Source organism: Gracilinanus agilis, chromosome 1 (genome assembly GCF_016433145.1).
Source record: "Gracilinanus agilis isolate LMUSP501 chromosome 1, AgileGrace, whole genome shotgun sequence".
In the NCBI taxonomy this organism is placed as follows: Eukaryota; Metazoa; Chordata; class Mammalia; order Didelphimorphia; family Didelphidae; genus Gracilinanus; species Gracilinanus agilis.
This window is the reverse complement of record NC_058130.1, coordinates 343,052,296-343,075,371: the sequence shown is the minus strand read 5'-3', so window position 1 is coordinate 343,075,371 and position 23,076 is coordinate 343,052,296. Positions and strand designations below refer to the sequence as shown.

The 23,076-nt window shown below is 37.6% G+C and overlaps 1 protein-coding gene across 1 annotated transcript in view; it reads left to right on the top strand.

Moving 5' to 3' along the window:
* The first annotated feature begins 9,657 nt into the window (after window positions 1-9,657).
* The window catches only part of TBCA (tubulin folding cofactor A), a 92,239-nt gene continuing 78,820 nt past the window's right edge, over window positions 9,658-23,076 (top strand). The window contains exon 1 of the mRNA XM_044663188.1: window positions 9,658-9,829. Within this exon, the coding sequence (XP_044519123.1) occupies window positions 9,777-9,829 (53 nt within the window). The 5' untranslated portion in view covers window positions 9,658-9,776. The remainder of the gene's footprint in view (window positions 9,830-23,076) is intronic.

Sequence of the window (23,076 nt, the reverse complement as noted above, 5' to 3'; positions counted from 1 at the left end):
CGTAATATGACTCAGATGTTTGATATGTGCAGATGAGATAATAGCTGCACAGGATGAAAGATAGAACTTCTGTTTTTTAATACTCTGTCTTTATAGCTTCTTTTGTTTTAAAGTCTTAAGGCTATCCACACATACAGACCCAAACAGAACTGGGATTTACAAGATGTCAGAGACCAACATTATTGGGACAGCTTCCTGTTTGGTTATGATAGCAGGGTGAACCATATATTTAGCTCACACAAAAGCTTAGATGTTCAGTGTCCAGATGCATATGGAAAGGACAATGGCATACGGTTGGATTGGAAAGCTTCCTTTCAAGTAGCCAAGAAATCTCCAGCTATGGTGAGTAAAAATGATTGTAAAGGAATGGGGAAGGGCAGCATGTTGGAAAAGACAAGCTACTCAGTTTCTCTTGGGTACTGAAATGGGCAGAGGAAGCCTGGGTTGTGGAAGTAAATGTGGAGAGAGCAACCTTTGATGAAGAGTCATGTGTTATGCCCCTCTCTCCAAGTTTCCCCCAAGTTCCTTGAGGTCATAATAGAAATGAGAACTCCCTCACTTTCAATTCACTTGTTCTTTCTCTCCTCCTGGAAACAAGTATAGGATTTGCAGAGAGGAAGACATATCCAACAACTGATCAATAAATTTGGCCAATGATAGATTGATTGAATTGGGTAGTTGTTTGGATGAAATGTCCATATTGAAGGTCATGGTTCCTTTATTTAATCTCTATGGCTACTAATAATATTTTGATCAGAAATATAAACTAAGACTTTAACATGTTAAAATGTTAAGTGATATGAAGTAAAACTTTAATGAAATTTTATGATGTAACCTATTTTTTTGGTCCCTAAATAATTTCTCTGGGCTTTCAAAATTACCTTAGTAAGACTGATGAGGAGTCTTAGAACCAGTTCCTCTCTACCACTGCATCTGAAATTAGATCTTAATTTTTAAATCTTTAATTTTAATTTTTAATCTTTAAATGTTGAATCTTAGACTCAACATTTAATGGAAAACTGACGCTACAATTCAGGTATGGTACCAATAGCTTCCACAGAGTACCAGATACTAGGGAAAAGAGCAAAGAAAAACCCAATCTTCGCCAGCTTCCACCCTTTTGGTTGGAGTTTTAGGGTAAACAGGGAAATTTTATCTCTAGAAAACCCAGACAAGAAATCGACTGGATCCAAATTGGTAACATTTGAAGCTATTTGGTGTCTTATATCATTATGTCCTGACAGGAGAGCCACTATCAATTGGAGGAGGGTGAGGATCAGGAAAAACTTCCTGAGGAGATGGCATATGAGTTAAGCTTTGGAGGTGGGAATAAGGAGGAAATTTCCCCATTTCAGGCATGAAGAATCAAGGGAGATCATCAATTCAAAGGCAGGGGCATTAGGTATGGGATTTTGTGACTATCAATAGCAAGTAGGACTGTTTTACTGGGACACAGAATGTGTACGGGAGAGTGAGTAATTATCTTGGAAAGATAGGTTGAAGCATTATTGTGAAGTATTTTAAATTCCAGACTGAGCTTATATTTTGTCCTAGGAGCAACAGAGAACCAAATTTCTTGATTAGGGAGTGATATGGTCAGATATTCAGAGAGAACAATTAAAAAGCCATTGTAATAGTCCAGGACTGATGTGCTAAGAATCTCACCAGGGTAGTGGCCCTATGAGCAGAAATAAGGAATGGATGAAAAGGAGTTGGAATAGGTTAGACTTGGCAATTTATTGAATGTGGAGTGTGAGTGAAGAGTTGAATAAGACTCCTTGGCTAGGAACCTGGATAACTGGAAAAATGGTGGTACCCCCAATGCAGAGAAATAAGGAAGAAGATAGGGTTTTGGGGAAAAGATAATGAGTTCAGTGATTCTTTTCCTCAAACACTGCATTAATGGCAATGCAATGAGGACTGCTTATATGGGTTCTGCTGCTTTCTCTTCTCAGTGTTGAAAAACCTCATTACTTAGTTTCACCACTATTGCTGGCCATGGTTCTGACCACTTCTCTGATAGCAGTGTTGATGTCATCTTGCTTGTCAGTGAAGGGTTGGTGTCAGATATTTGGGTTCTAAGAGATTTTCCTGGTTTTCTGAGTGAGGACTCTCTCAGTGTAAAGTAATTTTGTTCCCATTTATCCCCTGGTGCAAAGAGATAAGTGCAAATGTACCAAGTAGACTTCATGTAGAAGAAACCACAAGCAAACCCTGATCATTGAAGGCTTTCATGGGGTTCGGGATTAGGAACTTGGGTTGACAGTTAAGAGTGGGAAGGCTGGAGCAAAGTATTCTTTTCTGGAGCAAAGAATGACATCTGCAGAATGCTAGATATATGAGTGTGCAAATTATGTCATAGAGATGGTAAAAAAACTAGCCTGGCCATTGCATAACTAAAGTTATATCAATAATCATATATTAAGCACCTGGTATATAACAGCACTATACTAAGTGCTGGGGATACAAATAAATAAAAGAAAGGCAATCCTTGCCTTCAAAAACTATTGTTATGGTGAATTTGGGAAAGGTGTTAGATTAAAGGGGATTTGGAAGGAATGTTGTCAGGGACTTGCTAGGTAAACAATATGAGTTGCAGGTAGGATGTAATAGTGAGATTCAGGATATAATATGAGGCTGAAGTCAGGGAGTATAACACTGAAGGTAACAAAGATCTTCAGGGAGAGGAAGAATTAATTTAAACAGGTAAAGAGCAGTAGGGCTTATAGGCTAGGACTTAGACTAAAGACAAACTGAGGGAAATAGATTGATTGAAATTAACTACAGGCTTTAGTTAATTTCACAGGAAGGGACTTGTTTTGAAGTTACACCTTCCTTCAAGATGGATACCCCGGCTTCCCTTCAAGCCTAGAGTATGTTGGTTCTATTCCTCTTCTTCCCTTTTCTTACTAATTAATTGACAAAGTAACTAACAGGTCTGTTTAAACACAAAAGGGGTTTATTATCTTCTCAGGTTAAATTGTCATGTAAAGGGGATTAAAGGAAGCCCTATCAGCTGTTTAAAGAAATCTCAGGTGGGGGAAGGGAAGCAGAGATGGTGTTTGAGTAAGGTCCTGCCTTAACTCAGCTCTCAAAGTGATGATGGCTACCAAACCTCCCTAGATAAAGTACTGCCAGAGTATAGCTAAACCCTCACAGATTTGAAACTACTCTCTGATTCACTCTCCTTATTCGCTCCTCACAGACATTTAGGTAAGGGAAGGAAGGTAGGGAAATGAGGTAGAGTGTGGAAATACAAAGGGTTTATCTAAATTAACAAATCTCAAATAAATACTCCAAAACTAGGCTAAGTTTCAATCTCAAACAGGAGAAGAAGCAGCTCAGCTGGCCCTGGTTCTCTCTCCACGAGGTCCCAGGTCCAATTCAAACTTTCTTCCAAGATTCTAAACTCCTAACTGACATTAGAACTCAGCCAAAGCCTGTAAAAACTGCTCTGACCCCCTTTCTCTGAACTACACTATGTAATTTAATGAGGGAAGACAATTCACAAAAGAAAGCTGTAAATGGAAGGAAGGCAGCCCTAGAGAGTACTGGGACTTTGAAGTTTGTAGAGTTAAAATCAAGCAGAAAAGCTTGTAGGAAACAAAGAATTGGAAATTTCAAGCCTTCCATTAAGGGAGGCTTTGGGAGGAAGTTTTTTGCTCCCCCTGACCTCCAAGCCTTCAATCAAAGCAATCAAAGCAAAGAGAGGCAACTGAGGTTACCAAGGAGGTATTGAGTACCAAAGCTGAGGCAATGTTCATGATGATGAGATAGATATCTTGTGATGAGCTTATTCTAGGGGAAGCATGATGTTCATGGAGATGAAACTAAGCAGATCAGCTGGTGGGAAATGAAGAACTACTGTTATTAAGAAATGAAAAAGCAGAAGGGATGTCTCTCTTAACCATTCTAGAGAATATATTTTCTGACAGTGGGAAGAGAATAGAATTCTCTACAGGCATATCTCATTTTACCCTTTAGATTAGTTGGAATGATAGAATTCCAGAACTAGAGGGGTTAGGTAGGGGGATCTTAGGAAAACATCTTGTTTAAATCTCTTAATTTTGCAGATCAGTCAACTGAGGTCTAGAAAGTGATAGTAACTTGCTCAAGGTGACCCAGCTTGTGGCAGAGCCAAGATTAGAGACCAAATGTCCTGACTGCTCATTCAGTGTTATGTAATATATATAATTCATATATAATTGTTTTTAAATGGAAAAGTTTAAAACTTCATCTGGCTATTAAAAAAACAATTAAGTGTTAGTCATTACTATTATTCCCATGATATTTCCTGGTGTGATTTAAAGTCATAGGTTCAGGGTAGGAAGGGACCTTAGAGATCATCTAGTCCAGGGATTCTGAGCCTGGGGTCTGTACATTTATTTTTAAAAGGTATTTTGATAATTTTATTTCAACAAATGCTTTCCTTTGTAATCTTATGCATTTTGTTTTAAACATTTAAAATTCATTCTGGGAAGGAGTCCATAGGTTTCACCTGATTGTTAAAAGGGTTCATGACACACAAAAAGGTTTACAAATCCAGAATGAATCTAACCTCTTCATTTCATAGTCAAAGAAACCAAGACTCATGGGTATCAAGTGATATCACAAATCACATTGCTACTAAGTGGAAGAGTAGGATTTAAAAATTGGTTCTTTTACCAGGGCTTTATATTTTGTATTGTGAGGAAAAAATTTCCATTTAGGAAAAAGCTTCTCCAAAATGATTTTTATTCTGTTCTAAGCATTTTTCTATTATAATCTGAGGATTATTCTTTTATCAGCATTTATGCTTGCAAATATAACTGAAGATGAACGTAGTTATTCCAAGATGCTGAAAATCTCTAACACAAATGAGTTCAAAATTATAGCTATGGCATTCTTAAACAATTCTCAGACATTCTTTTAATAGACAAAATTCCACATTGAGATAAAATATAGTTATAGTGCTCAGGTTAAAGTTCAATCAGCATTTTGCTTCACCAACAGAACAAAAATCACTTAACTTTCAGCACAACACTGGAAAATAATTTTCTTAAAATCGTTCAGTCCCTTATTGACCATTCCTTCAAGAGTTCTTTTTTGTTAATCAAAGGTAAACTCAAGATATTTTTCATTGGTTGACATAATCAAAGGGATTTTTTTCCTTTTTTTCTGATCTCCCCTCTAGTTACTTCAGGCAGGAGTAGGCTGGCTGGAAAAAAGGGGAGAAAAATTCTGTTTTGGAATTGATAAAGAAAGGCTGATAATATTTATCTCCCAGATTAATACAAAGACTTCAGACCAGTATAAAAATTAAATGAGTTCTTTAATTTTTTAGAAATGGGGAGCACAAATATTTTAGTCTGCTTCTACAAAATTTTTCTCCCCTCCCCCAATATAAGCTCATTGGAGGAGGTGGGGGGATGCTTATTTAATTTAATTTTTGCCTTTGAGTTTCTAGACCTAGTGCAGAATTTGACACAAGAAGATGCTTAATATGTTTCAGTTAAACTCAACCTTCGTTAAATGAAAAGTTTCTATCGTGCTAGACTTTAGGGGAAGAGGACACTGGTCCTGTGACATGAAGCTTACATCCTGAGAGAGAGATTCATGTAGTTTATTTGGAAAAACATTTATCCAATAACTATTATATGCCACACTCTGTACTAGGTACTAGGCATATAAAGAAAAGTATTGGTCCTTGCCCTCAAAAAGCTTACATTCTAGGGGCAGCTGGGTAGCTCAGTGGAGTGAGAGTCAGGCCTAGAGACAGGAGGTCCTAGGTTCAAACCCGGCCTCAGCCACTTCCCAGCTGTGTGACCCTGGGCAAGTCACTTGACCCCCATTGCCCACCCTTACCACTCTTCCACCTATGAGACAATACACCGAAGTACAAGGGTTTTAAAAAAAAAGCTTACATTCTATTGGAAAAACAACACACATATATAATGTGTGTGTGTGTATATATATATATGTTACATATATATAACATATATATAATGTATGTATGTATAAGTGAGGAGGTCATTCTGGCTAGTATGAGGAAGGGAATTGTTGTTCGTTGTTTCAGTCATGTCTCACTCTTTGTGGCCCCATTTGGAGTTTTCTTGGCAGTAATACTAGAGTGGTTTACCATTTCCTTCTCCAGCTTATTTTATAGAAGAGGAACTGAGGCAAACAGGATTTAATTACTTGCTGAGTATTATACATCTGTATACACTGTCTGAGATTGAATTTGAACTCAAGGACACGAATCTTCCTGAATTCATGAATCTACAGGCCTGGCATTCTATCCTAGCTTCTCCCAAGGTAGGGAGTAATATATAACAAAATTGGAAAGTTGGATTGGGGGCAGGTTGTAAGGAACTTTAAAAGCCAACCAAAGTTTTTATCATCTTCTAAAGGCAATAGGGAGCCACTGGAATTTCCTGGGTGACAATGTTAGAACTGCTCATTTAAAAATAATTTTAGCAGCAGGTTGTGTGTGTGTGTGTGTGTGTGTGTGTGTGTGTGTGTGTGTGTGTTGTCAGGAAGTGTAGATTGGAATGGCACGGAGATCAATTCAGAGATTATTTCAATTGCCTAGGTGAGAGGTGATGAGGGCTGAACTAGGCTATGTCAATATAAAGATGGGAATTGATTCAAGAAAAGTTGTAGAAGTAGAATCAACAGAACTTGGAAAATGATTTGGAGGTGGGAGGCAAGGGGGAAGAAAGAGTTATGAGTGACCCTGCAGTTGAGAACCTGGATAATTAAAAGGGTGGTGGTACTTTTAACAAAAATAGGGAAACCAGAAAAAAGAGAGAGGAGTTTGAGATAACTATGGGACATTCATTTCAAAATATCTAATAGTCACTTGGAAGTGCAAGACTTGAGTCTATGAGGGAGATGGGGACTGTTTAATGTGGATCTAGGAATCATCTACATGAGGATAACAGCTGAATCCATGTGAACTCATGAATTCCCTATAAGAATATAGAAAAAATGGCTGTCAAAAGAGACTGAAGAGCAACAAGGCTGGTAGGAGGAGAACCAAGATAAGAGAATAGTGTTACACAAACCCAGGCAGAAGAGGGATTTGAGAAGGTAGGAAGGCCTTGACAGAATTAAATGTTAAAGAGCAGTTGAGATGAATAAGACCGAAAAAAGGCCACTAGATTTGCCATTTAATAGATATTTGGTCATTTGATGAGAGATGAAATTGAAATCCAGATTACAAGGAAGGATAAGAAGAATGAAGTGAGAAAATGGACATTCTTGCTGAGGGACATAGCAAGGTAATGTTGACCATCCTATTGGACCATCCACAATCTTGTGGATGGTTCCTTTAGAGATACCTTATGGGAGAACATGGACAAGAGTTACACAAGATGAGGTATAGACAGGTTGTGATCAAATATCAAGGATACTTAATCTTAGATTTAAGAGGCTTGGTGAACTTGAATGGGAAAAAAATAGTATCTTTATTTTCTCTAATCTCAAATTCAGTGGTTCTCAAAACATGGCACGGAAATTTGTGAGGGTCCCCAACAGCCTTTTTAGAAGATACATTAGGCCAAAATTATTTTTATAATAATAGTGTTTTAATTTCAAAAACAATAAACATTGATAGATTTAACTAATATAAACAAAAGTTCTTTGGGGTCCTCAACAATTTCTGAATGTAAAGGGATCCCGAGACAAAGTTTGAGAGCCTCTGTTCTTACTGAAATTTAACATTTCCTACTATTATTAATTTTTAAAAATCAATTTCTGAGAAGGAATCCCATAAGTTTACCAGATTGCTAAAAGACTCTGTAATAATTAACCCAAAGGTTAATAATCCTTGAGCTATACCTTGAAGGAACACTCATATGGATAAGATTCTGGACCCATGTTAGTAAATAATAGTTGGTTATATACTATATAATGGTTATATATAGATATATCTCTCTGCATCTTGGGAGTTGAGTTAGGGACATGGTGCTTCTTCATAAAATTTTTAGACACTCCCTTCATGGCAGAAAAGAAGTCTGAATTTTTTCTTTTTTATGGGGTATTAACAGTAAGTATCTTATTGTAAAACTTGGGTTAAGTATTTGGTCATAGGCTATATAATTTCTAAACTTTTTCGCTGTCATCTGTGGCTTCTGCAAAACTTTCTCCAAATTCCCATTTAATTTCTTAAGCCAACTTGCAATATATTGGAACTGGGAAAGTTGCAATGTGGAAAGGATACCTTTACTATGTACTTATATATAATTTATAAACTATAAAAGTATATAGATATCTACTCCATACACTCTAAGGGTTTCTTAATGCCTCTTAAAGCTTATTCAAAATGCTTTGTTTGGTATTCAAAGTCTTTTATAACCTAGCTCCCTCCTACCTTTCAGATTCTGTATACTTTACTCCCCAATATGTATTCTTCAATCCAGTGACACCAGCCTTCTGGCTATTTCATGAAGGAAGCACCTCATATCTCAGCTCCAGGTATTTTCTCTGGTTATCTCCTATACCTGGCATGCTCTCTCTTCTCTGCTCTACTTATTGATCTCCTTAGCTTCTTTTAGGTCCCAATTAAAACACCAACTTCTACAGAAAGCCTCCCCCAACCCTTCTGAATTTCAGTGCCTTCCATCTGTTAATTATTCCTTATTTATCTTATACATAGCTTGTTTTGTATATATTTGTTTGCATGTTGTCTCCTCATTAGATTGTAAGCTCCTTGAGGGCAGAGACTGTCTTTTGTTTCTTTTTGTATCCCCAGAATTTAACACAGAGCCTGGCACATAGTAGGCATTTAATAAATGTTTACTGTGAATATAGTTATAGACTATATATAGTCTGTATACTAAAAACTTATTTGTAGTTAATAAATTACCTACTAATCTTTATATAGTATTTATACTACACAAAACATTTATAACATATATGCTCTATATACATATTAGCATATATACTATATATCCTTTAAATATATATAGCATACATATACATATAATATAGATACATGTATATTATACAGATCATAATATATACCACATATATGCACCACACAACTGGATATGTATAAACATATACTACATATATACATACATATGTGTATATACTACATAAATATACAGTAGATAGTATAAGTACATATAATACATACTATAAATGATACCATAGAATACCATAATATACATAATATGCTTATATGGTAGATATTATGTAGATATGCAAATAACATATTTTATATTATATTTTATCATTATATTTGTATTATAATATAAATAACTTTTGTCAAAAACATTCTTTATTAAGCATATGAAAATGCATCTAGAGGTATTGGTCCCTGGGCATTAAACATGTAAATCATTTTAAAAGTTTTCTAATTTACCCAGTTTATAAAATGAATCAGAGAATCAGAGCGTCCGTTCTAATCCACTCCATTTGGGTGGAGGAGGAGAGTAAGGGTCCGGGACAGTCCAGCAGTGAAAAATGTCACAGGCTGCTCTACGGGAGCAGAGAAAGGCTGGCTGGCTGGCTGGTTGGCTGGCTGACTGGCTGGTTGGCTGGTTGCGAAGGGAGCTGACGGTTAAGGAGCTCCATTTGTCCCCGGGCTTCCATTGGTCAGACGCGAGATGGGGGAGGGCAGAAGGGTGGTGCAGCGCTTCGGGAAAGATCTCGGGCTGTGGCTGGACAGGCGCATGCGCACGAGAACTCCCGCGGCTTAGCGGACATAACCGGTTTCGGCGTGCTCCGTATCCTCCCCTCTGTGAGTCCCGACTTTTCGCTCTCCTTCCGCCGGCTCTCATCAGGGGACCATGGCAGATCCTCGCGTGAGGCAGATCAAGATCAAAACGGGCGTCGTGAAAAGGTGAGTGCCGATGTCTTCCTTTCCATCACGGCTGGGGCCGGATTGGTCCAGAGTAGGGGAGGCCCAGCTGAAGCCGGGCCCGACAGCCTGCGCCCCCAGCTCCTGGGACCCTTTCTGGCCTGTGCGGGTCGCGGGGCGGAGGCCAAGGGGAGAGGCGGAGGTTCGTGCTGCACCCTCTCCCTGCCCCACTCCTCCTTGCGGGAGCTGAACGCTGGGCGCGAGGCTCGGGTGGGGCTGACTGGCCGCGCGCACCCGAGAAGTGCTTTGGGGCAGGGGGCGGGGGCGCGCAGCCCCCTCCCTTGGAGACCCCATCCTCGCGCTCTACCAGCCCCGCACCCAGCTGGTTAGGAAGGGCGGGGCTCCCTCGAAGCTGGGAGCGTGGGCATTGGGGCCTGCACTTGCCTAATGTTCTTGAACTTGGGAGAAAGTTCTGCCGAGGAGGAGGCTCCTTTTGGAATTTCAGTGTGCCGGCTAACTTTAGTCCGCCGCGGGTCTGGAGGTAGGCCCGAGGTTTCAGAAGTCTAGGGAGTGTTTAGCCTTTGGACGGAATTTTTTACCACCTCCCCTCCCAACCAATCTGGGGCTTCTCTAGGCTGGAACCTAAAGAAGTTGGGGGTTAACTTCCAGAGAGTAACCTAAAGTTGGGTTCTTTCTTTGGACTATTCTCCAATCCTTCCCTCAAATCTCTTTTGGGTAATGCTACACATGTTCTGTCCCTCTGTGGTGTAGGAAGGCTTTTTAAATATCTGCCAAAGGAAAGTGAATTTTGCTTTGAGATAGAGCAGCATTGGTAGAATCCTATTGTGTGGTGCCAAACTATTAAGGTAATTATTTAATTGGGCCCTTTAAGATAGAAGACAAATCATTTGTAGAAAAGCTCATGGATTCTAAAGCATGATCTGTTAAATCACAGTTTATGGGGAAGAGAGAGCACTGTGGCATCTGCATTCTTACTTGTGGTGCCAACCTTTTGCCTGCTCACTTCTTCGAATGAGAGGCAGTTCAGAGGAAAAGGTGAGAAAATGTAAATTCATTAATTTAAGGTGTAATTGCTGTGTTCTTACCACCCCTTCACATTGAACTATTTCTACGCTTTGCTGTACTAGGAAGCAGCAAGAGGCTTCATCTATCTAGATTCTTAGTGTTTTCAGCTTTGAGATAGAATTCTTGAGTTTATACAAACACCAATTTTTATAATGATAAATTATGTGACTTTAGTTGCTTATATTCATTCTTTGGAAGGAAAGACTGCATAAAACTGATCAAGTAATAAGTTTTAGGAATTGATGTCCAACATGTATTTACATTGAAATTGAGAGTAGGGGGAATTTTTTGAGGCAAAAACTTTTAAAACTTTTTGAGTATAGGATAAATAAAAAAATATTCAGAAGTAATAGTACAACTCTTATAACTATCTCAGTCACACCATGAATCAAGCATATATTTAAGGAATATGCCACATAACATGCTAGGATAGTACAAAGACAAAAATTATACAGGCCTTTCTTTAAGGAGTTTGTATTATGTTTGTGGTTTAGTCATGTCCTATTTCTTGTGACCTCATGAACCATAATCCATGAGGTAAAGATAACTGGAGTAGTTTGCCATTTCCTTTTCCATTATTTTATGGAGAAGGAAGCAATTTGTATATAATAAAAACAAAGTAATAAACTACCCTCCCCCTTCCCCTCCTTCCCTATTTAGTAGCTGGGAGAAGGGCATCATGAAACATGTTGAAAGTGGTACTTGAGCAGAGTTGAAAGAAAAGAAATTTCTAAGAAGTGGAATATATATAGGACAGATTATTCAAAGATTCTAGGGGTAGAGGAGGGATTGTTGTGTGGGAGAAAGTGAATGCTTTTACAATTCCACTGACATTTAAGTGCTTATTGTGACAGATCCCTGAGAGACAGAAATGGCACAGAATCATTATCTGCCCTCAGGGAGCTTATTCTGTTGGCTTCACTTTCATCTGGATCTATGATTTCATCCTTACGAAGAACTCCTGATGTGATGACTCACGACTCACTCTACCTATTTAGTGTAGATCTTTAACTTAAGAGGTAACTTTTAAATTCGTCTTATATACAGCTTGTTTGTATATAGTTCTTTTCCAATTCTTGGTTTGGGGCATTTTTTTCTGGCTTTCCTTATGTCTGGAATGCTTTCCCTTTTCTTCCACTATTAACTTCCTTGGCTTCCTTTAAGTCTCAACTATAATCGCACCTTTTACAGCCTTATGTAACCCCCTCTTAATTCCAATACTTTCTCTCTTTCAATCATTTCTTAGTTATCCTCTATCCAAAGTAGCTTGCTTTGAATATATTTGTTTGTATATTATCTTCCCCATTAGATTGTAAGCTTCTTGTAGGCAGGGACTGCTTTTTTTCTCTTTTTATATTTTTGGAACTTAGCATAGTGTCTGTCAGCTAGTAGGTCTTTAATAAATGTTTATTGACTGACTGGCTTGCTTATAGTTAGACAGTATCTGCAAGAGACAAGATTTGAACCCAATTCTTATTTACTCCGAGAAGATGCTTTTTTCATCTTTATGCTTCCCTTCTATCAGATAACTTTATCTTAATAACTAGTAAATGCCTAGGAAACTTTAAAAATTGTCCTTAAGATAAAATTATGAAATCATTACATGACTTCTTACCAGGATGAAAGTATTGATAGCTGCTTTTAAAGTATAATAAAAGTATTAATAGGCTTTGACTCATTTTTTATATTTGTAATGTCAAGGCATTGGTACTTGATGGAAAAGATTTGAGAGATGATCAGGTGGGTTGTGTTTACAAGTAATTTATAATAAAGGTAATGAAAAATAATGAAATTTTCAAAGTATAATAAAGAACATAGCTATCTCTTTAGTAATTTGTAACAACAAATTTTAATAAATTCTAGTGTACTTTTAGTAAATTCCAGCATAACAAGTAGACAAGTACTCTCTTGGTCATTTCTGTTATATATATGAAATGTTAAAGTCACGACTTCATTATCATAGAAACTCTATGTACATTGGTAAAGCTATTTCCTTGGTTTATATCAAATTTCCACTGCATTTTCCTTAGCATTTACTTTTGGAGCTGCCATTTACTTATTACAATGTAAGTGCAAAATGTAGAACAAATGAATAACAAAATTAACTTTTGTACAAATAGCCTGACCATTCATTCACACATTTCATTGAATTTTCAGTGTTCCAGGTAATTTTTTGTAGCTTCATTTTAATATAGCCTGGTGGTTCATGTATTATTTATTCTTTTTACTACTTAATATTCCCAGTTTTATTTTCTTTATAGCATGGCCTATATTTGGGGTGTTAGTTTTGTTCTGTTTGTATCAGTGTAATAAGGAGATTTTTTTTCTTATTTATTGGGCTCACTAGAAATTCCTTAAATTGTAATTTAGGTTTGTTCTATGTAGTGTTAACTAGCAAATTAAGACTATGGTCTTGTGGTATGTGAGAATCAGTCTGTCAGTCAGTGAACATTTATAGTATTTACTATGTGCCAGACACTATGTCTTTAAGCACTGGGGCTATGCAATGGCTAAAGATAGTAGTTCCTACTTTTAAAGAGTTTACAATCTAATGAAGACAACATACAAGCAAATATATACAAAGCAAGCTATATAGAGAATAAATAGGAAATAATTAACACAAGGAAGGCCTTAGAATTAAGGTCAGAGTAAAAGAAGGGATTTTAGATGAGTTTTAAAAGAGGCTAATAAGGAGATAGCATGGAGGAGGTAAGAATATCCTAGGCCCATGGTGGCAAACCTATGGCACACGTGCCGGGGGGGGGGTACTCAGAGCCCTCTCTGTGGGCACATGTGCTGTTGCCCCAGCACAAAGTTCATTACTAGAAAGCCAAAGGGACTTGGGGCTGGGCTGCTACCCTCCCCCTCTCCACAGTGCCTGAGGATATTTCTCACATCACCACCCTTCTAAAAGGTTCACCATCACTGTCCCAGGAATTGAGGAGAACCAGAGAAAATGACTGGAACCAAGAAATGGAATGGCCTGTTTGTGGAAAAGCCAGTATCACTGAATTGAAGAGTATGTGTGGGGAGTAAAGTGTAAGAAGCCTTGAAAGGTGTGTGTATGTGGGTTGTTTTGAAGGATCTTTGAACACCAAACAGAAGATGTTGTGTTTGATCCTGGAAGTGATAGGGGGTTACTAGAGGTGGGGGAACACCACATGATCTAAATCAGTGCTATTCCTGGGACTTTTGGCTTCAGGTCCAGGGCTATCTCCATCAGGGTTTGAAAGAAGTGGTGGTCTACTTGGTGACAGTAGTTTGACTTGCTTGGAAGATACGGATTCCTGTCTCTCTCAGAATGCTGTATTGCTTCAGTCATACTGGTGTGTTTGCCCTCTGGGTAACTTTTGGTGATGATGACTGGTCCTATCTTCAAAGGGTTTGTTTCCTGGGATGATGGCTTATGGGTTTTGTGTTGGAAGCAAGGCTAGCTGTCCAAGGTAATATTCCCGTTCCATTGGCCTCTTGAGGTATGTGCTATTATTATTTCCATTTAAAGAGAAAGAAACTGAGGCTAAGGACTTGCCCAAGGATACACAGTAAGTGTCTGAGATGGGATTTGATCTCGTCTTTCCTACTCCCAAGACCTACACCATCCTCCTAGAGGTCTCTGTTCTTGCATTGCTCAGCAGGGGTAGCAAAAGAAAAAAGAACACCTCTTAACAAAATAAATACATACAAACACATGCATTGGCAACAATAGCATTGCTTTATAACACTTAGGGTAATGCAAGTATGTATTATAACAGATTAGCTCTGATTTTTACTGTTAAAGAATTTTTAGATTTTCAGATGGAACGACCTTTTCCTAAAGTGATTGTCTTGGAAGAAGAGGGCAACTAAAAACCACTCCCTCTGATGATTGCCTTTGAGTAGGAAGCCCACCACTCCCTAACTGAGCAACTGAAAACTTAAAATGAAAAAGAGCAAAGGAAAAAAAAGCATGCTTTTTACTGATGCTTTTAAGAAAGAAGAGTGATTATAATAAGTAGTAAGGGTGCCTGGGCAATTGTTAGGAGAGAAAATTATTTTGAGAAAAAAATCTAATATAAGTAAAGAAAATATATATTTTGAGAGAAAAAATGGTAGTAAAGCAGATTTAATGAGGTAATGTTTTTTGGTTATCTCAGGTGCTAGTTTTGTAACCTTGAACATAGACCTCAAATTCTCACCACACTTGAGAACTTAAGCCATGTAGAACAAAATTTATGTCTAATTCATATATCGAAATTCTGTCTTATGAGATGGCTTAGCAGGGAAGTATAGTAGGCCAAAATAAATAATGGATTTTTGTGCAGAAATTCATTCCACTTTTGGACATTTCTGATTACTAGGGATTATTTCTTGCAGCATGCTTAAATATGCCTCTATAGCTTTTTACTTTTACCCTCTGGGGCCAAGGAAAACAACTTCTATCCTTCTACCATAAGATAATCCTTCAAGTACTTCAAATACAAGGTTCTTCAAAGAGAGCTCTCATGTCTTTCCTGGTCTAGAGAGCCATTTCCTTTCACCAAAGTAAACTTATCATTCTGGTCATTGTCCTGTGGAGATGCTCAACAGCAATCAACAGACATTTATTAAATGTTGTCTTTGTGCAGAGCACAGTGTTAAGTATTCAGGAAGATATAGAGATGGAGGAAAACATGGTTACTGCTGTTGTAGTTTACTGATTAATAAGACTGGTGTAGCTTATATAAACCCTTCCGTCTTTGTCCCAACTGCTACTCTCATTGTTAATTCCTCAAATTACACCTTGCCTTCAAGATTCTAGGGATTTCCAAATGGGTTATAGAGTTTTCTCTAATTCCATTGGCTCAAGCCTTCATGTTGGTATGTTCTCCCTATATAAATAGCTGCTTGTAGTTGGTGTTTTCCCTGTGTCATTGATTCAGTATGAACACTCCACTGTCAAATTAATCAGTTAATATTAATTAGCTTAAAGGGATATATTTAATGTGAAGAAATAGCAAGATTAGAAATATCATCACCTTAACCTGAATGGAGGGCAAACTGTTCACTATACCACCCTACTCTCTTAGGAAAGTAGGCTCAACCTTAATCAGTTGCCATAAAACATATATGCCATCAAATTCAACTCTGAATGTGGCCTACCTAATGAATGAATCCTCTCTTGCTTGCTATTGTTTAGTTTTTCATATTCTGGTTTCAGTTTTATTTTTAAGTTTATAGACTCTATTTGTAGTATTACTATCCAAATCTTTTTTTTTTTTCAGCAAGATTTGCTAATCTGATTACATATCCACTTGAGCAAAAAGTACAAGAGGACTGAACTGAAATCCCCAGAGAAGTTTGAGACATAAAAACAGTTGAAATCCTTGTTCCAGTCTAATTTCCTTATTTTTATAGAAATGAAAGTTGAGGCCTAAAGAAATAAAGTGGCTTGCCCAAGATCACACAACTCATTAGTAGAAGAATGGGAATGATAACTGTTCTCTCAAGCCCCATGGCTTTTGCTATATTAGGAAGACAACAGTTATCAGAGCCCCAGATGGATTTAAAAAAAAAAATACAAAAACGGGATAGTTTCATTGCCTCTGCCCTCGCCAGACTTCATCTGGAATATTGGGTTCAGTTCTGGGGACCGTGGCTTAAGGAGATTGTTAAGCTGGAGAATGTGGTGAAGGACTTTAAGTCCTGTGCATAAGGATCATTTTAAAGAACTGAACACAAATGTGCTGAAGGAGAGAAGACGGGGAATGTGAGAACTTATTTCAAGTATCTAGAAGACTTTCATGTGGGGGGATGGGATAAGATTTGTTCTGTTTGGCCTCAAAGGGCAGAACTAGGAAGGTGGGTGGAAGTTGCAAAGAGATACATTTAGTTTTGTTGTCTGGAAAAGCCTTCCTATTAGAGCTATCTAAATTTGGAATGTGCCACCCTAAAGAGGTGATGAGTTCCCCTCCTTGGATATCTTTTCAGAAGTGATTGGATGACCCTTTGTTGAATATGTTGTAATGGGGATTTATGTTTGTTTGTGTATATGGAGTTGGTCTAGATCAGTGATGGGCAAACTCTAAGGCCAGCGGGCCAGATGCAGCCCCTGAAATGTTCTATCCAGCCAGACATTATTCCTAATCTGACAAATACAATAAGTAGGATACAATACAATGAAACTTTGAAAGAGTTGCCTTAGAAACAAACTGACAGATGAGCATTTCCTTTCCTTTGGCCCCCTCTTTAAAAAGTTTGCCCATCACTGGTCTAGATCAATGATGGTGAACCTATGACACGGGTGCCAGAGATGGCAAGTAGAGCACTCTCTGGGCATTTGGCCACCCTTCCTCCCCACACCCCTAGAGTTTGTTATTAGAAAGGCAAAGGGACTCAGGCCAAGCTGCTCCTCTCCCCCTCTCCATAGATGCCTGATGACATTTTTTCCCATCCCCTGCCTCTCTGCCCGATGGGAACTCATGAGGATAAGGTGGAGCAGCTCACAGTTGGCAGAGCTGGAAGGGAGCAAAGCACTTGGGCCACTCTCTTCCCCCTCTCTACACTTGCTGAGGACTTTACTCACCCCTCCACCCAGAGCCCCTTTGAAATGGAAGGGCTCCCTCCCTCCCCTGTGTGGGGTAAAGGGGTGGGGCACAGCATAGGCTCTTGGGAGGACAGGTATGACACAATGTCTGGGGGTTGGGGTGGGGACAGGAACCAGCATTCCATTTCTAAAAGATTTGCTCACACTGATCTAGATGTTTACTGAGTCTCCTTCCAACTTTCAGATTTTGTGATTTTCATTCTGATTAGTGTTACATTGATATAATTTTCCAAATACTACATAATCAAAAGTTATCTCTTTTCAAAAATGATAATTTTGAGCTTTAGTTTATCTAAAAATTACCTCTCTATATTTTTTTTTGTGCAAAAAAAGTTATCATAAAAGTTTTTTCTCCCTGGTTTCATCCACTTTTGTTATAATTTGTAATTCACCAGATGACTCCTGAATAGGTAATTTGGGTATAGAAAACATTACTTGGACATACTCTGGAGATTTTCAATGAGTTTTGTGATAATTCATGCCTCTTTAAAGGGCCATGAGTGGTCTTCTGCTCCTGGCAACTGCCTTCTAACTTGTTATGAAAGTTTGCTTAGTTTGTTTCTGGAAGTCACTTAATTGATGTATTCTTATAGTGGCTACAGTTACAGCTTACTTCTTCAAGGAGTCTTCCTAGCTTGTTTCTTTTCTTGTAGAACTATATACAGTTCTTGTAATAGCAAGCTATATCTTGCTTCTGTTAAATTTTTAAATAACAGTATACAGCTTTACCATGAATTACAAATAGACTTTTTCTTCTATAATTGTTATGTAGCACTGCCGAGTATAGATCCCTTGGAAACAGTGACAAGTGTTATGTTGGAATGATTAAAATTTGGAATCAAGAAAACATGTTCAAATCCTGACCATGACACTTACTAGCTGTCTGACTTAGGACGAGTCACTCAGCTTTTCTGAGCCTCAGTTTCTTTGTCTCTAAGATGAGGACATTGATCTAGATGGTTTCTAAGTTCCATTCCAGGTTTACAATTTGTGCTATAAAAGAATTTTCCCCAGGAGAGAAGAAAAATATAGAATTGATTCTAATTGTTGACATCAAGTTTTGAATAAACTTATGTCTAGAGATCTCTGAAGTGGGATTATTATTTTCCAAAAATAAATGGTTTATTAGTGCTGTGGTCATTGTATGGTTATTCAAATTTTCTCTAAGAAAAAAAATGTACCCATTCAGTTAACATTGCTTAATTGCTTTAAAACCAGCTTGCTTTACAATAAAGTCAGCTGAAATGTTCTACTGGTGAATAAATGGACTAAAAATAACTTTCTTAAATATATCTTTATGTAGCCATTTTATATTGTTAACGAACAAAAATCTAATGTGAGCATAAGAGTGTTAGGGCATGTGAAATAGCATTGACATTGGCCCATAGTTTCCCTCTGATTAAATGAAAGTGACATCAGTAGATTAGAATGAGACTAAGACAATTCACACTGCAATTGTGTTAGTTTAACTTTAACAATCTTTTAACACTCTTGTTTAAATGTAGCTGACATACCATAATTACAAATCTACAAGCCTTGATTATAGAATTTTACATCATGAACCTATGGGGAAATGTATTGATTTTTGTACAGCAACCCTTTCAGAAACCACCTTTCCCAAACTGTGGCATCTTCCCAAGTTTGTTTATACCTTTACCTCTGCTGTACAGTTTATGCTCTGAAGATGTAAGAGTGTGTGTGTGTGTGTGTGTGTGTGTGTGTGTGTGTGTCATATGTAGCATTTATCTTAGGCTTTTTCTTTCAGAAATATCTACTAAAGTAATATATATATATATATTTAAAAACTCATTTTAATACAAATGTGGACATTATTAATCAAACATAAACTACATTTCCAAAAAATGGAAAACTATGACATGACTAGATAATCTCTTAATAAATTATCTGAAGAAATCAACTATGCAAATAACAGTTTTCTGTCTTTATTTCTTTAGTCACCCCACTATCCCCACCCCTTTTTTGAAGTTAGATGTAAATATGGTAGATAGTATCTTTTTGGAGTTGAGGACATAGCTCTATGGTTTGCCCTCCTTGTCTGTGTCACCCTTTTTGCTTTGAGGTGAAGTAACTTTAAGGTGACCATTTTTGTTTTGTTTTGTTTTTCACTTGAAAATTGGCTCAGTATTTTTGAAATTGTAGTAATTTATCTGTTTCCCCAAAGTGGAAGTCAACAATAATTGTCAACAATTAATTGGTAGAAGAGTAAGTGGAGGAATAATTACTAAGAGTTATAAATAACAGCTTGTATCTGTTTGGTCTCAAAAGTTAAAGTTCAGGCATGGAAATTAAAATTTGCCTCTTTATTGCATTTTCTATTGGGTCAGAAAATCAGTAGCACCACAGTAATCAATCCTGAAGTCTCAGGTAATGATAGTTTGAAATATTCAGGACATAAGAGCATAGGACATGCTACATTGGGTCAGACCAGTGGTCCATCCAGTCCAATATTTCATCTGTGACAGTAGCAACAAGAAACATTTTGTAGGAGAGCAGATTTTCCCTATGTGAAGCAGTTCTTAGGGGTTAGTGATATACTGTTGAATGTTCCCAATAACCTGTTGTGGATTTGCCATTGGTGAATTTACAGTAATACCCGAGTTAATGAGAGGTCACTTAAGGGTAATCTTACCTCTCTGAATCTTAGCCATAAATAAGAGAATAAACAAAAAAGATCTTCAGAAGAAGTTGAGAGATGTTATTAAGCATTATGCATTAAAGCTCATGTACTCAGCATATTTTTGAACAGAGTTTTAGCATTCTAGGTTATCTGGTTTTGCAGTTGACCAAATATTAGAAGCAATCATTATTAGGAGGTGTTAGGATTGGAGAGGGAATAGATTATGTGAAATAGGAGGGAAATATAGGAAGAACTTTATAGAAACTTGTATGCTGATTGCCACAGAGAATAAGAAGTGACAGTTGTTAGTCTGACAGAGGAAACCATTTTTTAAAACGTAATAATTCAAAAGGTATAATAGGTTGGTTTCAATCTGTATAGGTACAGAGAACTCTATAGCCACTTAAGGTTACTGATAAATCAGTACAAAAATGGATATTTATAATAATAGCCCTAAATCACCTTGATATTTAATGCCTTTGAAGGAATGAAGTAGGTAGGAATGGTGTCACTTGAGCACTGGAGAGGACTACAAGTAATCTGACCATCCCAGACTGGTAGCAGACTTGATTTTGTTCCCAAATGTAAGAGTTTTCTTGCTGATTATGCCCCATATACTCTATTTAAGAAGGTGCAGCAGTTTATCATACTTAAGAAGAATTTTTAGGGGCAGCTGGGTAGCTCAGTGGATTGAGAGCCAGGCCTAGAGATGAGAGGTCCTAGGTTCAAATCTGGTCTCAGAGACTTTCTAGCTGTGTGACCCTGGGCAACTCACTTAACCCTCATTGTCTAGCCCTTACCACTCTTCTGCCTTAGAACCAATACACAGTATTGGTTCTAAGGTAGAAGGTAAGGGTTTTAAAAAAAAGAATAATAATTTCCATCACTTTATGAAAAGTTTAGGTATTTAAAAATTATTTAGAAAACTTCTTAGGCAATAGTTCTGGCTAAATGAGGAATTACTATATATATTCTTTTCAGGCTTTACAACTTTGTGGGGGAAATGAGTTGCCTATGTTACCTGGAGTATAAAGAAGTATTTAATTTTTTTCCCTTAAGTTACTTGTTTTAAGGGGTTTCCTTTTCCCTTAGTTTAAATATTTTCAGGTTTGATGAAGATTATATGATGTTCATAAGCCATATGAGTATGTCTCCATACACTAATGAATTTACTGATTTTGATCCTGTCTTCTTTCTTCTAATATAAACCCATACTGATAAAACAGTAAAATATTACTAGGACTGTTGTTATTAATATCTCTTCTCATTTGTTTGTTTATTTATTTGGACTATTTTTCCATGGTTACATGATTCATGATCTTTCTCACCCCTTTTTCTTCCCCCCTCCCAGAGCTGACAAGCAATTCCACTGGGTTATACATGTATCCTTGTTCAAAATCTATTTCCATATTATTCATATTTGCAGTAGTGATCTTTTAAAGTCACAATTTCTAATCATATCCCCATCAAACCACGTGATCAATCATATTTTTTTTTTTCTGCATTTCTTCTCCCACAGTTCTTTCTCTGAATGTGGGTAGTGTTCTTTCTCATAAGTTCCTCTGGATTGCCCTGAATCATTGCATTGCTGCTAGTAGAAAAGTCTGTTACATTTGATTGTACCATAATGTATACAATGTGTACAATGTTCTTCTGGCTTTGCTCCTTTTGCTCTGCATCAATTTCCAGAGGACTTTCCAGTTCACATGGAATTCCTCCAGTTCTTTATTCCCTTCAACACAATAGTATTCCATCACCATCAGATACCACAATTTGTTCAGTCATTCCCCAATTGATGGACACCCCCTCATTTTCCAAATTTTTTGCCACCACAAAGAGCATAGCTTTCAATAGTTTTGTATAAGTCTTTTTCCTTATTATCTCCTTGGAATACAAATCCAGCAGTGGTATGGCTGGATCAAAGGGCAGGCATCCTTTTAAAGCCCTTTGCACATAATTCCAAATTGCCCTCCAGAATCATTGGATTAATTCACAATTCCACCAGCAGTGTCTTAGTGTCCCAATTTTGCCATATCCCCTTCATCATTTATCACTTTCCTTTGCTGTCATATTGGCCATTCTGCTAGGTATAAGGTGGTACCTCAGAGTTGTTTTGATTTGCATTTCTCTAATCAGGAGGGATTTAGAACACTTTTTCATGTGCTTATTGATAGTTTTGATTTCTTCATCTGAAAACTGCCTATTCATATCCCTTGACCATTTGTCAATTGGGGAATGGCTTGATTTTTTTGTAAATTTCACTTAGTTCCTGATATGTTTGGGAAATTAAATCTTTGTCAGAGTTTTGTTATAAAAATTTTTTCCCAGTTTGTTGGTTTCCTTCTAATTTTGGTTGTTAATATTTTTTCTTTGGGGAAAATGTGTTCTGGATCCTAAATAGCTTTCTTATAAATTTTTTTCTAGAATATATGCGTCTAAGTTGGAAATCGTTTATATACTGGACATAATTTTTTTTTTTTTTGATGATTCAGTCATTACCAAATGAAGTCAGCTTAGTACATTGGATAAAGAGATGAATTAGGAATTAGGAAGCCCTGATGTGCTGGTCAGCCTTTTAGAGATTGCAGTGCTATGTGTCCCTCCTTCCCCCCAGTGAGTCACTACCCCCCCTCCCCCCCCACCTTACCCAGATAGGGGAGGAAGCGCTCCCATTGGGCTACTGGTGGGTGAAGTGAGTGAAAAAATGTCCTTGAGGGGGAAGGGAGCAGCTCTCCCAAGTCCCTCTGCCTTTCTAATAATGAACTCTGGTGGGCGCTTGCATGCTCACAGAGCATGTACTCTTGTACTCTTTGACAAGCATGCCATAGGTTCACCACTGTGGCTCTAGGGTCAAGTTTTGCCTCTTAACACAAACCCTGATTATCTGACCTTGGGAAGTCACTAAGTCTTTGAGTGCTCCAGGCCACCTCCAGGATGTAAGTGCAGATCTGTCTTACTAGAGAAGGTTACTCCCCAGGAATTCCCTCTTTTACTGAATGTATA